This window comes from Dreissena polymorpha, chromosome 4 (genome assembly GCF_020536995.1).
Source record: "Dreissena polymorpha isolate Duluth1 chromosome 4, UMN_Dpol_1.0, whole genome shotgun sequence".
Taxonomy (NCBI): domain Eukaryota; kingdom Metazoa; phylum Mollusca; class Bivalvia; order Myida; family Dreissenidae; genus Dreissena; species Dreissena polymorpha.
The window spans coordinates 41894271-41916177 of record NC_068358.1 but is presented as its reverse complement, the minus strand read 5'-3'; the positions used below and the strand labels follow the sequence as shown (position 1 = coordinate 41916177).

Here is a 21907-nt window from a genome sequence, read left to right as displayed (position 1 = left end):
AATACACAGGTCCGTACGCAGGAATTTTCGACTGGGGGGGGGGGGGCCCAACCATGAAGGGTGCGGGAGGGGTCTTCCCGTGCGGGAGAAGTTTTTTTAATTTTGCACCTTTCAAGGTGAGTTTTAATGATTAACAAAACTTAATATAATTTTTTTTATACATAAACGGAATATAACAATTAAATCAGCACCTTTCTGAAGTCTAAAGCTTTACATATTGTAGTGAACAGCATTTTCAGAAATGTATGATATTTGAGGAAGAAGGAAAGCAAACTTTTAAAATCAAAAACCTTTATTAACACATGTATCATAAAGTATGACTGACATATACAATGTAACCGTAATACTATTTTCTCTTTGAATTCAAGCCTCCTCTAAAGTTTCAAAGTAAATTCCTAATAGAATGTTTACCGTCTACTACACAGTTTTACTTTCACCACCATCAACACAGATAAACCATCAAAATTGTCAACAATTGTGACATTAGATTGGCCCTTGAAACTTTTTCTTTATTAACCGCTTTCCGTAGGTTTTTATTACGGAACTATATCAGATATTGAGCTGATTTTTGTTAGGCGAGTCTACCTACATGACTGAATATACAGTGTAAAATTCGTTCCGGCCCATTGATATTTGGCGAAGGTATGGGCCTTTGACGTAAATTTTCACTATAATAACCGATTTCCTGAGGGTTTTTTCGCAATTCTTTCAGATATTAAGCTGATTATTATGCCCCAGGTAGGGTGTAATATGGCAGTTGGACTGTCCGTCCGTCTGTCCGGCATTTCATTATTCAGATTTTTTTTAAAAACGCTTTAAGATATTAACCTGATATTTGGTGTGTGAGTCTTCCTACAAGACTTTCGGAGAAGTTATGGGCCTTGGACTTTGACAAAGAAACTTGCCGGTACAAAGTAATGAATAATTTTCCATATTACCTCTATAATTGCTTCCAACATGATTTGTTTTTCACAAATTATTAACGTCAGCAATATTCAGGCCTACGACCTCCTGTATCGTTTGCTTCCATTCGCTGCTTCTCTTTCCTTGGCCAATGAAAAAGGTGTTACATCAACCATCGATAGATGAAGCATTCATGAACACAAGGGGGCAATGACTGATATGGGAGCTAATTTTTATTTAATCCATGCTAAGATTAATTTAAATTTGTTTTTATAGTAGAAGATTGATCCATATGTTAAACCTTACTATCATTTATCAAAAGTAAATTTTGGGCATAAAACAACGTTGACGTTTCACATTTACTTGTCAGTACTGTATGTTTATTCAGTGATAATAAGCTGATATAGAGCATGAGTATTACACTTGTGATAAATGTTTGCTGATAATAAGATGACATGGCCTTAAAAATATACGAAAACGAAATATACTGTTATCTTTCAGTGAATTTCTCAATGTCCCATTGGAAAAACTGGGTTATCATCGAAAAGGATGTTTAAAATATAGATATAAATGCACGTCCTTTACACTCTGAGTCCACAAATTCGGTTTCCAGCAATGACAAAGGCATTAGTATTTGGTGGTTTTATTTTGCTATGTGCCTGGATCAAAGGGACGTTTAGTCTGACAGGGTAGGTCTGGTTTATAGATAATATGAACAAATAGCAAATAAATGTCACAGTCACATTGTTATTTAACATTTTAAACCCAAGACTATATTGATACAATATTTTGATTAAAACCAAGCTAAAGCGTCCCCGCTTTAGTTAATTTCATGTAACTCACATTGTTCATTATAATAAGCTAAAACCAAATTAAGGAAAAAAACGCACGTTTTTTTCACGTTTACATCAATGTACAGATGACTGTTACACAACTTTTTTATTGTTATTACTAAAAATGACTAATGAAATAATAATGAAACTTAGTATAAACATTTACATTGTGTTATTGCCATAAATAATTCAGCTAATCGCTGTCGTCGGCAATCCGCAAACAAAGAAATATCACGAAATACATGCGATTCGATCAAGAAACTTTGTTTACATGTTAAACGTGATGAAAACATAATATGCATGACATATAATTCCTCCAGCGGTAAAAGATACGCGAATGATAAGAAAAAAAAAGAATTTCACCAAATAATGCTATAACTAGAACATTATAGAGATATGATTATGAAACTGTGTATACATATGAAGAGCAGTTCCACGATGATGGTCAATAGATTATAGTCCAAGGAGTAAATCCAGGCGCTGGTCATCCTCCTACCGAAAAAAAAGAAACCTCAAGTTTTTAGAGAATTACCGCACCATCAGCTTCATCAGTCATCTCAGCGGTAGACAAATCCATTATATATATTGTTAATCATGTGTATAGTTACCAGTCAATCATAAAAATTGAAACTCAATCAAATTACGGCTGTGACAATAAGCTCAATGATTTCTATTATGAAACATACAACTTCTATAGATAACGGCAATATGAAGGCACATCAGTTATTTATTTATGGTGGTTTGAATAAACAAAGATAACAATGATTGATTCCTTTCAGACATGTATGCACGCGCCCCCAATACTACCAGTACCGGAGTACGACAAGATCAGGTTTATGGTAAGTCAATGGGCATATACGATTTCATTTACCATCACATGTATTTAATTATTGAAAATAAAGCGTTTTACTTAAATGACTTTTATTTAAAAAAATCTTATCCCTATGAGACGCAATCGATTGTATTGTTGGTTTTGGGGAATAATTCATATAATTTTAAACATTACTGTGCCGTTTGTTATTCATATGGTAGAAATAAACAATACGAAAAATTCAGTTGTCAGCAGTATTCACTTTTTATTTTGACCCATTACACATAAAAATAGGGCGGACTTTACAGAATAGCATTCAAACAGTTAAACATGTGTCAAACAATAAGGATTTAGTTTGTGCTGTAAGTATAAATTGTTTTATGCCTGAAATTGGAAATTCGAAGTTCATTAATTACGTTGAAGCATTTTAGTTAATAATTAGCGAATACACTTATTGTACAAATTGTCTAGAATTGATTCCAAAACGATGGTATAGAAAGTATGGCACATAGGAATTATGTTAAACATACTATCAAATGAATAATAGTACAATGAAATTGCCAGACATTTCTGAAAAGTCCTCTTTATTTTTTTAACAACCCTCGTCTTAAAAACGCATGAGATATTCTTCTATTGACAAATATATATGTTTACTTATCGCCAATTATGGTTGTTATGTTTTGTTATCAATGTGATTATTGTACAGGGGATGGGGAAGAACGACGGTATACAGACTGAAAAGGATTGATGTGCAGGAGTGCTGTTTTGGGTGGGGGGAAAACGGACGTGCCATACGTACGTTAAATGCTACTGTCAACATGTTTCATCAGTTCGCAATAGTTAAGATGGGTTTTATCAACGTATTAAAATCATGCATGCGTAATATTAAATCAGTGTCGGCGCAGCATTAAGATTTGCAAAAGATTTCAAAAAAACAAACTATATTTAAGTGTTTCATAAGTATTTTATAATTGGCCTCATCAACATAAAATATTAAAGGTTTTTAGTATAATACATATTGTGTATGATATTTTCTTCTGCATTATTGGAACCTTTTTTTAAAGATGCTGATGATGTTCGACATTGTCTTGGGTAAAAGAAAATTGTTTTCTGTTTTTTCGCAAATGACACAAACAACATATATTTCCATGAGCTTTTTAATTTAGGCCATCGAGAACATATTATTCTTATTTAACAAATAAGTTTTTGGTGAAAATTTAAACATTGTATGAAAAAAAGGTAAAAAAACATGTGTTTTTGTCCTTATAACATGTTTCAATTTGTATCTGAAAAACAGTTTAGATACAATTATTATCCTAACTACATTTATAAACACATATGGGACTAAAGATTATAACTATATAATATTTCATGTGAATATTATAATATAAATGTGATTTGTAAGACAAGACAAGTGGATAGGGTAAATGACAAATATAAAGAAAAAATGCCTAATGTGCATTTTGATATATTTTGAGATATACGAGGCTTGTTAACTTGTTATGTTTATGTATTTTGATATTTTTGATACTTTTTTTAAGTGCATGCACATTGTTATGCCCCCTGTAGGGTGGCATATAGCAGTTGAACTGTCCGTCAGTCCGTCCGTCTGTCTGTCCGTCTGTTCGAAAACTTTAACATTGGCCCTAACTGTTGCAATATTGAAGATAGCAACTTGATATTTGTCATGCATGTGTACCTCATGGAACTGCACATTTTGAGTGGTGAAAGGTCAAGGTCAAGGTCATACTCCAAGGTTAAAGGTCAAAAAACAAAATCAAGGGAAGTAACAAGCTTTAAAGGGAGATAATTTCTATTTATCATTTGGCAGGTACAGCTCATTTTCACAAGGGAAGTAATATTTTTTAAAGGGATATAATAACAATTTTAAAAAAGCGGCGCAGTAGGGGGCATTGTGTTTCTGACAAACACATTTCATGTTCTCTTTATTATAATTGTAAAAATAAAGATAAAAATCATTTATCGATAATGAGTTTAAAATCTCTTACATTGAGCTCTAGTAGTCAAGGGCTCACGCTGCATGATTCTAAGATTTTATTTGAAAATGCTGATGATAATCTACATTTTTTTGGGTTAAACATTATTTGTGTACCCACGAAACTTATTGATCACATGGTTTCTTTAGCCAAGATGGCTTCCAAGATGTCTGCCCATAAATCTATAAAATACTGTGTTTGCACGAATTGCGCAAACAATTTCGGCCGTTTTGGTTAGCTTTTTATGTTAAGGAATGTATAACATATTATTAAAAAACTACAACAATTAACTGTTTTTATGAAATATATTACATGAATATATTATATGAAAACATGCTTAAATACACGTTAAATTGGTACACAAAATGTTTTTTTTTTGCGTAGGACATTTTCAAGTATTTTCTGAAAAGCTTTTTGGATAAAATTAACATGTCAACTGCATGTATAAACCATACAGAGACTTAGGAATAAAATGATATATTATTTTATGTGAATATAATCCATGATTATTATAAACAAGAAAATAAACGTGGATGGGGCAAATGGCAATCAGAAAAAAAAACGCCTAATGTGCATGTTGATATATATTCTAAAATAATAGATCATTTTTAAACTTGTTATGTTCACTGATATATGGATTTATTGTCGTACTGATTAGTGAATGTACATTGCATGTAATTAGAAGCTAATTCCACTAACTCATAACAGTACTGTTAATAAAAATAGGAAAACAAGATCATATAATTGTATGCACATAGCGTACGCATTAAAATCCCTCAAATGAAAAACACTGTTGTAAGATGTCATTTAAATTATCTAATAAAACACATTGTTTCGAAAAAAAGATTGTTATTTTTACACACCAAAAATCTGCTTAAGATGTTTATTATTTATTTAATTTTTGTGGGAGGGGATGAGTTGGTCAATGCTGTTTACTAAAACTGAAACTCTGCATAATACACAATTGCGAGACAAACTCTTAAAACGCGTTTCACTAAACAGCGTAAATTAACGCAGTGCGTATATTATGTCGTAAATTTACGCAAGATATGTATTTCGCGTAAATCAGAAAAATTGGCGTAACCGCCCGTTGTAAAGAGGCTGAGTAACCTGCGTATTAGGGAAAGCGTACCCTTCCGTCGTTTAAGCATTGTGTGTTGTTGATGTTGTACTGAGATTCTTAATTCTCATTTGAATTTATTTCAGCTAATATGTATATATCTGGTTTCGATTTTGTGAGTGCTATACTGTAGCCTGATGATCACAGTGTGATATCGTAATTCTCACAAAAATCTATTCCAGATATTTGGTAGTGATATTCAGTATATGAACCATACATTGCTATTCATCATGTTTAATTGTAATTTGAATCTACTCCAGCTTATATGTAGATGTCTGGTTTCAATTATGTGAGGGCTATACTGTAGCCTGATGATCACAGTGTGATATCGTCATTCTCACAAAAATCTATTCCAGACATTTGATAGTGTTTTTCTGGGTTATAATGTGTGTGTTGTTCAGATTTTATTTACAGGTCCCACGTCCCTTCACGGAGTCATTTTAGCTGGACCTTTCTGGGTTATAATTAGACAAGATACAGGTTATATTAGTCTTTGACTGTTTTGTCCCTAATTTCCTACATGTATATTTATCCTGATTACCTATTTACCGGGGTTGTAGTTAGTCGAGATGTGTGTAGATAGTTGGAGTTTTATTAAGTACGTCATTGGAGAACGAGTGGCACGGACAAGCGGTTTATTATCACGCTTTGCAAGGTACAGGTTTTGTCTATATACGTATTTTTGATATTCCGTTATGTTAAGGGAGGTAATTTATTCAAGTAAACGCGATATTTTTTAGAATGCCTTTTTATATCGCTTATTTTATTGCTTAAATGTGGATATGCAGCTAGTTTTAAATTGAATTCCACCAGAAAAAAAAATAGGAGAAATAAATATTTAGATCTTATTGTAGGAAAATATGTACGAAAAACATTTGTCACAATCGGCTCGGGGCGCTAAATTGTCTTTGATCATGTTATGAAATTCGTCTTCAATGTATAATTTTTTTTGCCTATTTTGTGTTATTGTAACATATTTTATCAATATATTACAATTTAACACATGTAAAAAAATCGTATAATCTCGCTTTACAGTAGATACTATTGCAGACGGATTACTTTCTTACGCGTTCGCGCGCAGCTGACAGGCTAAACAACACTTACAAGCAGCGTAAATTTTGCGCACATTTTAGTGAAACGGCATTAATTTACGTTCGGCGTAAATTCTGTGCGTAAACCTAAAGTTGCGTAAATATACGCTATGTTAGTGAAACGCACTCCTAGTGAGTTAATTTAGTAGAAGTTATGGAACCAACTGCGGGTCCACACATTATTCAGCCTCAGGCGAGGAAGGACTTCATAAACCTCAAAAACACACACACGCACAACTGGTTTGGTTGCTCAACTTAATTATATTTAATCTACTTACTTGATTGAATACAATATGTTTCCTATAATCACATAGAAAGGAAAGTATACGTTACAATAACAATATAGAAACTTCATAATTTAGTAAAGACTAAAATTTAGTAAAGACTAAAAGTTTGTCTCGCATTTGTGTATTATGCAGTGTTACAGTTTTAGTAAACAGCATTGACCCACTCATCCCCTCCCAAAAAATTGAATAAATAATAAACATCTTAAGCAGATTTTTGGTGTGTAAAAATAACAATCTTTGTTTCGAAACAATGTGTTTTATTGGATAATTTAAATGACATCTTACAACAGTGTTTTTCATTTGAAGGATTTTAATGCGTAAGCTATGTGCATACAATTATATGATCTTGTTTTCCTATTTTTATTAACAGTACTGTTATGAGTTAGTGGAATTAGCTTCTAATTACATGCAATGTACATGCACTAATCAGTACGAAAATAAATCCATATATCCGTGAACATAACACGTTTAAAAATGTTCTATTATTTCAAAATATATCAACATGCACATTAGGCATTTTTTCTTCTGATTGCCATTTGCCCCATCCACGTTTATTTTCTTGTATATAATAATAATGGATTATATTCACATAAAATAATATATCGTTTTATTCCTAAGTCTCTGTATGGTTTTATATATGCAGTTGACATGTTAATTTTATCCATAAAGCTTTTCAGGTAATACTTGAAAATGTCCTACGCAAAAACAACCATTGTGTGCACCAATTTAACGTGTATTTAATCATGTTTTTATATAATATATTCTTGTAATATATTTCATCAAAAACAGTTAATTGTTGTAGTTTTTTAAAAATATGTTATACATTCCTTAAATTAAAAAGCAAACCAAAATTAGTGTTGTTTGCGCAATTCGTGCAAACACAGTATTTTATAGATTTATGGGCAGTCATCTTGGAAGCCATCTTGGCTTAAGAAACCATGTGATCAATAAGTTTCGTGGGTACACAATTATGTTTTACCCCCAAAAATGTAGATTATCATCAGCATTTTCAAATAAAAACTTAGAATCATCCAGCGTGAGCCCCTGACTACTAGAGCTCAATGTGAGAGATTTTATACCCATTGTTGATAAATTATTTTTATCTTTATTTTTACAATTATAATAAAGAGAACATGAAATTTATGTTTAAAAACAAGAAATGTGTTTGTCAGAAACACGATGCCCCCTACTGCGCCGCTTTTTTTAATTATTATTATATCCCTTTAAAAAAATATTTCTTCCCATGTGAAAATGATCTGTACCTGCCAAATGATAAATAGATAAATATCTCCCTTTAAAGCTTGTTACTTCCCTTGGTTTTGTTTTTTTGACCTATATTCTTGAAGTATGACCTTGACCTTTCACCACTCAAAATGTGCAGCTCCATGAGGTACACATGCATGCCAAATATCAAGTTGCTATCTTCAATATTGCAAAAGTTATGGCCAATGTTAAAGTTTTCGGACAGACGGACGGACGGACAGACGGAGTGATGGACAGTTCAACTGCTATATGCCACCCTACAGAGGGCATAAAAATGTGTATGCACTTAAAAGTATCAAAAATATCAAAATACATAAACATAAAAAGGTAACAAGTCTCGTATATCTCAAAATATATCAATATGCACATTAGGCATTTTTTCTATATATTTGTCATTTACCGCACCCACTTTTCTTGTCTTACAAATCACATTTATATTATAATATTCACATGAAATATTATATATTAATAATCCTTAGTCCCTTCTGTGTTTATAAATGTAGTTAGGATAATAATTGTATCTAAACTGTTTTTCAGATACAAATTGAAGCATGTTATAAGGACAAAAACACATGTTTTTTTTACCTTATTTTCATTGACATAGTCATTTTTTTCATACAATGTTTAAATGTTCACCAAAAAACTTATTTGTTTAATAAGAATAATATGTTCTCAATGGCTTAAATTAAAAAAGCTTACCAAAATCATGGAAAATATATGTTGTTTGTGTCATTTGCGAAAAAACAGCATTTCCTATGTTTTTGGTCGGCCATCTTGGCGGCCATCTTGGATTTAGACCCCGTGGGCATGAAATTGTTCTTGGGAACACATTTTTTCTTTTACCCAAGACAATGTCGAACATCATCAGCATATTAAAAAAAAAGGTTCCAATCATGCACCGTGGACCTCCGTGTCTACTAGACTAATAGATGTGATGAATATATTGCGGTGTTTAATTGCTATATATCCGATATCAAATATTATCAATGCACATTTTGAGTATTATCTTCTCCTCACATTTAAGCAATATGCCATACGCCGTGTTATAGTGGCGGCACGTGCATAGCGCCCGATACGTGCCAATGTCCGCCATCACACGAGGGGGCGAATTGTGCCCAGCGTATGATTACAACTTATTTTTATATGAATATACAATTTCTTTTCTCGTAATATTAATGTAAAATGATATTATTGTGTTTATAATCATAACAATTTATAAATTGTATGCATTATACATTGTTTTAACTGAATTAAATCTCCTTTTTAAACTTTCAACTTTTAATTTGTAAAATTTATGAAACTGGTCAACTGTTTTATTATTGACAATAATTGAACTGTCGAATAATTACTTATGCAAATGTAATACATACTTGTATTTACATTTATTGATCTTTGTGATTGTAGTAAAGTGTTCTCACCTGAAGCCCTGTTTCCCCGGTGTGTGTAGTCCACCTGACAACTGCGCATGTTATGATGGTTGGGAAGACCAGACATGTTTAAGATGTAAGTTCAAATAAAATGTTATATGGATATTCCGTTTTTATGGAATTTAAGCGTGTATACACGACATTTTCTCCAATACATATTACACGCTGATGAATATGATACAAGAATGATTTTTTAGAAGAAATTGTGCCAGAACATCAACACAATAATAGTTCAATACAATTGCAAATAATGTACGTTTGTATTATTAAAAATTCATACATGTACAAAAAAGTGCAGTGTTGAGGAATCCACATTAGTGTGTTCGCGTATATGAAATCAATTTTTGCATTTGATTAAATATGAGTAAACGTATCGGTATTGACGTAAACTCGTTTGTCATGAATGTCATTGAATAAAACAACATTTGATTTATGTGAACATTTAAAGAACTTATTTAATTTAATTAAAAATTCCTCGTTATTATTTATGTATTGGTCTTAGATTGCTAAAATAAAACATTGACATTAAACACGCGTAAAACAACTAAACTCCATATTTTGTCACTTCCTCATTTAAATTCGTGCGCCATATAAACCTGAAGATCCCAAATCGATCAATGTATCGCTAACTTGATACGTGGTTGTACTGCTCCCCACTGTCTGTAAATCGACACAAATAGATTAAACCAACTCTTGTTATCAAAGCTTATACATGTGATTTGAAGATAAATAGCCTTCGAAATGATAGAATAATTCACCACCACCACCACCACCACCACCACCACCACCACCACCACCACCACCACCACCACCACCACCACCACCACCACCACCACCACCACCACCACCACCACCACCACCACCACCACCACCACCACCACCACCACCACCACCACCACCACCACCACCACCACCACCACCACCACCACCACCACCACCACCACCACCACCACCACCACCACCACCACCACCACCACCACCACCACCACAACTACCACCACCACCACCACCACCACCACCACCACCACCACCACCACCACCACCACCACCACCACCACCGCCACCGCCACCACCGCCACCGCCACCGCCGCCGCCAACAACCTACGCCACCGCAGCCGCCGCTGCTGCTACTACTACTTCTACTTCTTAACAAAATACTATTTTTTGTTATTATTAATTTATAATGATATTTTTGAAGATATACACTGAAATGGTTTCAGTTTCTGCTGGAAAGAATCTGCCAATAATGTCATCTTGCGCTGTGACTCTAGCGAACATACGGCGTACAGATCTAAAGGAACTCTTCTACTTTAGGTAAATTGTTATATCATGTGAATCTTTTTATATTCATTAAGCATAACAACGAAGTGAATATTGCCAAGACTGTGTCAAGACATGAACATACACCATCTTCTACCCTAATTAAAACAACACTATATAAATCGGATCTTTTTCATTAAAATGTAAAAGCGATTACGAGTCAACATTTGATCATAATTGCTTTACATGTATGGTTTAATGAATATACATGTTTAATCGAGCAGTTTTGCACTATAAGTGTTATTTTATTCGTTTGAAAACCATTTTTTAGAAAGTTATTTTCTGCAAAACTTGTTTTGTCTTTTCAAGAACGCTATGAGGTATCAGGCTATATTTAAAATATTAAAATATCTTAATATTAATCAATGTTTTATAAATTTCATAAGCGTTCCTTGCACAAACGAAACAGGGAGTGTTGTGATATGGTGTAATCAAGAGAACTTCAACTATGCACGGTTCACCATGAATTCCTTGTACATTCCTTTGAATGCGTATTTCCCGAAAGAAAGATACATCACATCTAGCGGTTTTGGTATCGTTCGTAGTGAGGCAGATGTTCTACACACTAATATGAACAAAACCGGTATGAACCATGTTTCGTCTTACAGCCTTTGAGACCCCATAGTATAAATCGGGCAGCCCATTTTTACTTTATTGTGCCTTAATGTTTAGATCATGCTCGCTTCTTTAAAATTTAACGAGTAAATACTTGTGTATATGATACTAGTTTTGAAATCCTCGTGAATGATAAAACATAGACACAATAGTTAAGTTTAAGTTGCAACTCTTCAATGTGACTCGTACAACGATTTTCATGTATATACTCGATTCAAGAGCATCACAAATAAACTTATTGCACCAACAGTTCCCTTTAATGTGAAATCTCTCCTAAATCCATGACCACGGTGACTAGTAGTCCGAACAAGCAAGTGTCTATTAAGAGCTATATGTTCAACGAACACTAACGATAGCGAAGAATAAGCACAATGAAACATTTTCCTCGTTTCACTTTATCGTTTAGTTTCGAATACATCATTTTTAAATGCAATCATTACAATAACAAGGCAGTACTTTTTATTGTATCGATGCTCTTCCAGATGGTTCAAATTAAATTAAACTACACTATTGCAAATATGTTCCCGTTTACGTAAGGTGGGCGATTCTGATTTTTTTCAGTCAGCATCGCAAATTGCACATATTACTAACTTTTTTTTTAATACAAACGGCAATGCAAATACTGTTAGTTTGAAGGCAATCATTCCGTACATGATGATTTGGGTTTTAAATAAATGCATTCGTGATTTATTATTAATACATTCTTAAAGCATTATATATATATTTTTTAACACTTCATACAAATATTACCCATTGAAAGAATAACACCCCCTTTTCGTACCGATTGTATGTGTAACATATTTTTTGCGAACATAGTACTGTACACTCATTATATTCTCGTTAGGTGGACCAAACCGCCTCGTAGCTCTAAATCACACGTACATATGCGGCTTGATGTCTGACACCAGCCCTTTGAATAACGCCAGCTGCGTGATGACAGAGAATGACTACATCTACAGCTTGGAACACGGAGATGAATATGTATCTTATTTAGTATTAATCTAACTATTCGAACAATGTATTAAAAATATTCATATTTAATACAACAATTGGTGACTCAAAGACATTTGATTGTGATGGCGCAATGTGTATGTGAAGGTTTACAGTGAAGTTTCGTACAAAGAGTGGTGGATAAAGGCAACTATATGACATCAACTATAATAGTCCAGGAGCGTTGCAAATTGTCCAAGGTCATTGGGATCAAAAACCAGTCGATTTCAAATTCGACTTTATAGCTCCAAAACATTGTTCGGAACACGATGCTTTAATGAAATGTGCCCCAGGACAGTATCCAATTATCGTGGACAACGATATAACTAGGGTTAGATGAATACTCAACTATATTTATAGTTCTTATTATGTCATGATAATGTTAACCGTTTATGCCGTTACGATTGCAACATTAACCCGTGTACGAAATGGATAATTTTCTACAAATTTGTTAGAGGGCAAACCGCTATTTAAAAGACCATAACGCTCCTTTCAGATGGCGATTTCGCCACGATGGAGTGGATGGACTGACGATTTATCAGGGCTTGCATATTACTATGTCGAGGTAATCCGTTTGAAAACCAATATTTATAGTGAATTAATTGAAATGGAGCCGTTATCGCCAGTCTTTTCGTATATGGAAAAAAACACAGGCTCACCAACGTTCCCGACATATACTCCTCCATCGGCTGGCATGTTCTCGATTTTACTGCAAACATCAGACAAGGCTAACCATTCCAAGATTGCACGGCGCCTTGTGTTGTATGACAACGAATCAAGCATCACACTTACAAAACCAGGCTTAGCATATAGAATGCCTGATTTGGAGCAAGTTATTGCCATGAAGGAAGGAGATGGTGGAATTTACGTTGCAAGCGCTATCAAGGAGACGGGTTACATGTGGCAGACTTTTCAGAATGGCACCAATATGACACTTGTCTTCAGTTGGGTTTCTCATTTTGTAAATAAGATACACGATGACGGAAAACTGTTAAATACCATTCTACCATATCCTACTCAATTCCAGGATCTAGAAGATGACGGTGTGCTTCGAAGCAAAAAGTAAAGAAATTACTGAATCCATGCATGTTTCCATCTTTGGCTAATGTATTTCAAAATAATAACATCGAATACAAATACAGATGTGTTAATATGCTCATAAGTACCAACAATGTTTATTAAAATGCAAGTTTAATTTACTGACGTGTTAAAGATCTGATAGATATGTGGCATAAGATGATAACGATGGTACACGAGCACGAGCACCTATTGCAAACAAGCACGGTGTGGTGAAGTTTGAAGTTAAGCGCGTGTATACAGACGACAAACAGGTTTCAATAATTACTTACGGATGCTATTTTTCTTTCATGATTTTTTTTATACAATGCGTTTATTGCAAACATAAAAGTTTCTCTTAAAATAGGAAAAATGCTGGTAGTACAATTTTAACTATTACAAACATAGTTCTGACATAAGTGTATCTCCCCGATAGATACCGACATCCGGGTGGACTGAAATACCCTTGGCGGAACAGTATACATATTCCGAGGTCATTGCTGATGGGAGCCACGTGAGACTTTGGGTTCGAGCCACGGATATCATGAACAACACGCTGGCTGATTATACCGAGGTTCACATTGACAACTCACCTTCTAGGGTCTCCAACAGCATGATCCAACAGAACGTAGTGAACGGAACATTCGTATATACAACAAGGTAAACTAATTTATTGATACATAATCACGTTTTAGCCTTGAAACATTTTCACTTCGTAACAGCGCCGTGACCAGATTTTACCTGATTATACTTAACTGCTTTCAGGTTAACATTTGACGCGTCAGATGACGGTAGCGGAGTCCACAAAATTGCAGTCGATTTATTTGTTGTAGATTATGCGAATTTTAAACGAACAGAAATATTCCAGGCCAATCGGAAATATGTAAGAGATACTTTTAAAAGGCGTTGACTTTAAATGCATATCTAAACAATTAAATGCTTGCAATATCGAGTATTGATTGTTACTGTGATCCTTATTGATCAACATCTTCATATTATACGCAGGAATCTGGCGCATGCGCAAGTGACCCTGAATGTCGATGCATCTTGGATACATGTTTTCGACTAAGGCAGTTAGTAGATTTAGACAACTGCTGGTTTTTAGTGCCAAAAGAATATCTTAATAGTACAGGAGGAATACAGGTCACTGTATACAACTAGTCGCTGCTGACACAAACATTTTATCTTCCGGTATGTATCAAATTTAAGTGCAAAGAAACATTTATCAGAACTGTTATTATTTAATTAAGCATAATCCAATACATTTTTTTCAGAACACAACTTATGACAAACAACTTTTTGTTGTTATATGCACTCGTGTCACATGAATAGTGGTATATTGAGGAACGATTTTCGATAATGTTTATTTAATAGGCAAAACATATTAAGGTCGATTGTAATCGTATCAAATTTAAATTAGCGGAAAAAGAGCGTTCATTTAGTTCCAAATAACATATATTTTAGTCAGATTTAAAATTGATTTTACAACTCATATAACGACGCTATGTATTGATATTCTCTTTGGTTTTTCAGATATCAAGATTGAGTGACTTACGCGGATTAGAAGAATGTACGTATTCGTTTTAAATGTCAGGAATTTAATAATATATAATATAATCAACTTAACCCATTTATGCCTAGTGGACTCTCACATCCTCTTAAATTGGATCAATATATTTCCAAACTTAGGGATGTCTAGTATATTTATTTCTATATTTATAATATTTCTTACAGAAATTCCTTTAAGCAAACAGCGAAGACCCTGATGAGACGCCGAATCATGCGGCGTCTCACCTAGGTCTACGCTGTTTACCAAGGCCTTTTTCTAGACGCAAGGCATAAATGGGTTAAAGAACATGTATCAAACACATTACTTTTTTCTGTATGGTATAATAAATTGATTTTGTATGTTCATGATATATCTAATCGATCTCGCAATTCAGATATTTCTTCTCCATATTAAGCTTTGTTTATTCTAACGATAATCACACATAAACAAACATGTGATGTGTTACTTATAGATTCTGGGCCAACAAACATCCGAGTTGAAAAAAAATCTCGCTAGCGGAGTGAGACTAGTGTGGGATCTCCCGGACAAACCATCATGCTATGGACGTGTTGATATCGTACTCATCATATACCTAGGCGGTGGACAAACTAGGAACATTCTGGTTAATAGTGAGGAAAACTCCGTGGATGTTCTTGGTCTTGACCCGGATCAGGAATACAGCGTGTCGCTGAACCTTGGATTTGATGGAACTGAACTCGCAGCTCTCCCGTATTCATTCAAAACAGGTTATACATTCGTGTAAAACTAGAGGATTTCTAATTATTAAAACATAAAATTGAAATTATTCTGAACATAATTACAAACTGCAATTGTTTAAAATATAGTATTGTTATAAGTATCATCAGTATTCTTATAATTCTTACAAGTATTACTTCTATCATTGCTATTGACACAATACCACTTTTTATTGCTCTATATCTTCACCGTCTACACTTAACGCACATTTGTTCTATATTTTGTGTATGGCCGGTGGCCTTATAAGTTTTCACAAATATTTAATATAAATATGTCCTTATGACATTGAAACAGTTTATAGCTCTGTATCATATAATATCGCATTCGCTTCGTATGTAAGTAAACATGCATTTTTAAACACCAGCTGCCCAAGAGAACCATCTTGACGGTGGAATAATTGCAGGCGTTGTCAGTGGTAAGAGTATAACTACGTATAATATTAAAACTGTTTAAGTATAAAATAAGACTTTTACAATGAAGTGTCATGTATCAAATCCGAATATGATCTATTAACATTCTTGACGTATTTTATTGCTTCTAAACATTTCTAAGTATGTGATACGATGAATTAATTTATACTAGTTGTTTAAAAAAGAATATACCAATGTATTAATATATATATATATATATATATATATATATATATATATATATATATATATATATATATATATATATATATATATATATATATATATATTAAATGGCTTTCAGCTGTATTGGTTCTTGTTGGAGCTATGTTAGCAGTGTTTGTTGTTTTACTCCGGAGGGGTCATATGCAACCGGTCAGAAGACGACTGGACGCTATGACAGTTCGCTACCGGAAGTCTCGGTTTGCTAGACCTCGTTCAAGTGCGAAACCTAAGGAACGGGTATATTGTTAACAAAGTTCCGTGTGAATCTAGATATGATCACATACATAATTATTTAGAAGATGATTCTATTATCAACTTCGCGCAATGCAGTCATACCACTTTAATCTATGTTCTACGTGAAAAGGTTTGTGGTTTCGAATTTAAACTATATACAATCATGTGATTAATGGTATTTTTCTTATACGATTTTTACGAAACGAGAATTGAAAACGATTAAACTTTTTCTTAAAGTCGTACAACAACTCGATGTACATGTACGGAGACATGGACTTCGCCGACGTTGATTCTTGGAAACTAACCAGGAATGACATTGTGCTTGCTAGCCTACTAAAGTCCGGATCTTTCGCTGATATATACCTGGCAAGCGTTCGGAAACGTGGAAACCAAATGGTCGCAAAAACACTGAAACGTAAACAAAACAATTTTAGTATTGTTATCGTGGTTGCAGATAGATAGTTTTGTTTTGATAAGTCTGAAAAAATATTAGGGAGTCTTTAAACTGAATAACTTTTAAGATGTGGTGAATGTCAGTATTCGTAATTGATATATTAATCACAATGTCATATATATATGGCAAAGGTTAACTTAACAACCAGACAATACTACAAATTAGCATAACAAACAGTGGGTCATTAGCGTTTAGAGTCTTAATTTTAATGAAGATTCTTTGGAGCAAGATAATGCATATGTGTGTATATTTAAGAGGGTTACACCAGCCAAGATGCATTCTTAATGAAGGCCAAAATCAACTTCTACTCCATGGAAGTAGGCGAGCACGAGAATGTCATCTCCTTTGTTGGCGCTGTGATTGACAATACTGACAGTACGTTAAATAGAAAGTAATAGCAATCAATAATGACGATAAGAACAATCACTAAGGACAGATTGATCTTGATCAGGATAGTCAATTGAATACAACATGAATAGGGAGTGAATAAAGGTTTTAACAAAAGGACATTAAATAAGAAACACGGTGTTTACTTCAAGTAAATAAATGTCTTCGTGACATAGTAAATTTTGAGACCGGTGGTCTCAGGTTAGATCGCAAATTTATAGCGTTCTTTAGATCACCCTGCAATATACGAAGTACTGGGTCTACCCAGGAAACGGACCCGACATCGCCTCAATAAGCATAAGGCTTTTGGCACAATCGAGCTGAAATAAATAGTTTACAGCAAAAAAGGATTAAATTATCTTAAGCTTATTTATACTCCATTGCACATGAATGCATTAATACACAAATCTAAATTCGATTTGACAGTGGGTCCATTCATTCTGTTCGAGTACTGCAGCAAGGGCCAGTTGAATGATCACGTGTCGACACTGCGAAGCAAAGTGACTGTACAAGTTCATGAACAGCTGCTTCGCTTCTGTTTGCAAGTGGCTCGTGGAATGGGTTTTTTGGCTGCGAAAAAGGTTTACCATTGTATTGTACAAACAATCGTAAAGCATGTAATAAAGATTGGCCTTTTTGCAATATCGGGTCTTTGAGTCTAGGTTCAGTTATTTAGCGCTGCTACAATAATTTTATAACTATGGCTAAGAAGATTTTATATTAGCGATAATGATAAAATTAAATTAGTAGGAATATCACCTGTGTACACTACGGAATGAAATCGCCTTAACATAACTTGCCTGAACGTATTCAATTTTGGTGGGTTTTCTCGTTAATCGCATATAAATAATGTCTGACCGTCGTTTGTTTAGATTGTACACCGACGTCTGGCAGCTCGTAACGTTCTTCTGGACTCTAACATGACGGCCAAGATTTCAGGATTTGGACCGATGGTTGGAGATGGGGGAGAAGGCGGCAATAATGAGAAACGTGTACGTCTGAAAGAGTATATATCAACTATTTCGAAAACAGTTGCACAAGCACTGCGAAAGTCAATAATAATTAATTAGCGTTAATATGTGCTAAGGTATCTTTATTGAGATTCATTAATATAAAATTTATTCTCGAGAAAGGATCATATGTATGTATCAATATTCAAATAAGCATCATGCTTAGTGTGCTAAATATCATTTCTAGGAGAGAATTCCAGTCAAATGGATGGCGCCGGAATGTTTGAAATCAACAAAAGATGCAAATGAGAAAAGCGATATCTGGTCCTTTGGCGTAGTGCTGTGGGAGATATTTTCACTTGGTACATTCTTCTGTTTATTCCCCGATACAACTAGGGGTATATTGGAATCACTATTGACGCCTTTCATACTGTCTGTCTGTTCGACCATATGTCAGTCCTTTCGTATGTCCACACTTACTTGTCCGCACGCGTTCTCGTACAATTTTTAAGTATTTTATTCAAACTTAAAAGGTATTGTTCCTTATGATCTTATGTTGTGGATGTGCGATTGTTATTTTCATACAAAGATTACTCAAATATGCACTTTTTCAACTTAGACATTCTATATCAGGATTATTAATATACATTGTAAGCTGATTATATTTCCCTCTTTTACAAAGTTAAGCGGGGTACTATGGAAACACTATGGACGTATGTCCATCTGTCTTCTTATCCGTCCGTCCGTCTTTCCGTTTGTATGTATTTAGACACACTTGTCCGAAGACGTGGAGAACTTTAAACGGAAATCATTCACTAGCGATGCAACTTATTAAAACTGAATAGTAGTTTTACGACGCATTGAAAATGGTCTCAAACGCAATGTTTTAACATAAGTTTGCTATTAGGCGCAGCACCGTATGATGACATCCGAGGGAAGGAGTTGCCTGGTCGATTAAAAAGTGGTTACCGACTTCCGAAGCCAGAACACAGTGATGAAAAGTAACGAATTTAATGTCTATCCTTCTCATATTAACCTTATGTAAAAATAAAAATATAAGACGACATCAGTAGACATGGAATTAATTTAAAGAAAACTTTACAGTTTTAACGGATTATTTCTTTGTCTAGGTGGTACGCGATGATGACTCGTTGCTGGCAGACGGATTCCGCAGACCGACCCACGTTCAAGGACATCCTTACGGAGCTCAACGAGGTCTTTGTGGCCGCACCGGTGGACGATTACTACTATGCCGTACAATAGACATAATAATTTCTCAAGTTCATAGGCTGAGATGAATAGTTTGTGGATGATGGTATGCAGACGTAAAATCCAATGTCAAATGCAATAATAAAATGCCAGCCTTTTGATACGACGTGGTTAGTGATACATGGCAAAGAAAGTAAGAATAATGGCTCAAATTATTACATTTTTTTTTGAATATATGCATTTTTTTTTAAGTCCGTTGTATACACAATAAGAGCCATGTACACACGTAATGTATCGGTTCAAACGTGTGACGAAGGTAAACGATGCATATGCAATACTTCGTTGCTGAACAACTAAACAAGTAATACAATAAACATAATGATACACATATTTATATATCTTAGGCATTGTATTGCTTTATTATTTTTGTAATAACTTTAAACAATGTCTATTCTTGTTTCGAGTATACGGACAAGAATTTTGTTTAAATAAATTTGAATTAATGCTTTATGGCATATTAAGTCTGCTCCATTAAGGATTTGCTTGATTGGTATTCACAAGTGACGTATACAGGACATGCACATTGAACAGTTTGCTTTACAATTATATTTATTATTGTATATTTAAAGGTAAAAAACATTGTATTCACAAAAAATAATTTGTAATAATTAACAATACATGAATGGGTATTAAAGCAATAAAGATTGTTTGTAGTAGTTAAATAATGTTATTTTATTATAAATAAGCACATAGATAGGAAAGCGATATTGAACTTGACAAATATTCACAGTTGTTCAAAACAGAAAACATTCAAATGAATCGTATTTATTACGGCATAAATATTAATATATTAATACGACATAATACCACAAAATAATTTTAAAATTCGTACGTGTCAATTAACACTGTATGTATGCTAAATAACTCATGATTAAAAGTGTTAATGTTGTTTTGCTTATATTAAAAATGAAACGATACAACAAAGTGCTGTTAATCTTCTTTTTAATTTGTGCTTCATATTTTTTAATATATCTTTGTACATGTATAGTTGATTAGAGCATATACGATGATTATCTTTTTTTTATATAAATAAATGTGTAACTTATACCTTACCGTTTTGCTATTTCTATACATAATTTAAATTAAGTACATGTTTTAAATTTAAAATCATTTCGCCAAATCGTGCACTTTTAAAAAAATCTACTGTTGAACATATAAATCAATACATTGAACACATTACAAAACGTTAGTCAACAAATGTACTTTCCTCTGGTATTTATCTGCGTTTTTTCTTTCTAGTGTGACTTTAAAAATCATTGGGTTTATTTAAACATAGTGCAGGATCAACGGGGTTTACGTGAGTTTACACACGGGCTGGACAGAATGTTAACGCACCGTTAAGAACTTTATTTTTGCAAATATCTCAAGTTATTGAAATACCTTTGCAAAATTCGTTAGTGAATAAAAGACAGCGTTAGTGTAAGATAACCGAACAGAAATCATTGACTTTCTTTTCACGGGGCCAACTGTGTAAGAAATTTGATACTTTTTAAAATGAAGAGTTCTTTTCGCGAAACATCAATTTTTTGAGCAGTGTTTGACGACAGTGCATTCCGCACAGTGATGAGCTCGTTTAGAATCTAATTAAGAATATCAATTATGTCTTTACAAAAAATGCGTAACACATACTTAACAAGCGAATTAAAACGTGTTGAACTGTGTATGTGTGGATGTATATAACAATCTTTATCAGATATCACGCTGGAACCAAAAAAAGACATTGATAATAGGCAGACGAAAGAATAAGAACACATGGCTAGTGCGTGATATTCACATGATGCCTCGGTTCAAGTCCCAGCATTGCTGCCCTATATACTTTAACGAAAACCGCCGTCAGAACTGTTTTAATGAAGATTGTACGGAGTTCTTTTGGGCCTCTCGAAATTTTGCGTTGTCGACGTCTAGATTACAAAGGCGAAAACGCGATGTGATGGCAAAATACTGACATTCGAAAACGCGA

General features: G+C 33.8%; 1 protein-coding gene across 1 annotated transcript; it reads left to right on the top strand.

Moving 5' to 3' along the window:
- The first annotated feature begins 1427 nt into the window (after positions 1–1427).
- On the top strand, positions 1428–20593 carry LOC127878375 (uncharacterized). Its single transcript, XM_052424901.1, has 22 exons — positions 1428–1592; positions 2516–2575; positions 3254–3342; positions 9330–9425; positions 9710–9808; positions 10953–11046; positions 11439–11635; positions 12512–12644; positions 12766–12777; positions 12811–12988; positions 13154–13719; positions 14224–14341; positions 15735–16008; positions 16383–16433; positions 16733–16890; positions 17125–17302; positions 17597–17716; positions 18155–18309; positions 18601–18720; positions 18926–19040; positions 19586–19679; positions 19809–20593. Exons 1-22 carry the CDS (start codon positions 1474–1476, stop codon positions 19939–19941), a joined length of 3159 nt encoding a protein of 1052 aa, XP_052280861.1. The 5' UTR covers positions 1428–1473; the 3' UTR covers positions 19942–20593.
- Positions 20594–21907: the final 1314 nt, after the last annotated feature.

Bases quoted from the DNA above. Each gene is read 5' to 3' on its own strand.
- LOC127878375 (XM_052424901.1), top strand. From the start codon at position 1,474: ATGCACGTCCTTTACACTCTGAGTCCACAAATTCGGTTTCCAGCAATG. The intron at 3,343-9,329 runs GTACGTTAAATG...CTCACATTTAAG, and splicing joins GGAAAACGGACGTGCCATAC to CAATATGCCATACGCCGTGT. The intron at 18,310-18,600 runs GTTTACCATTGT...TCGTTTGTTTAG, and splicing joins GTTTTTTGGCTGCGAAAAAG to ATTGTACACCGACGTCTGGC.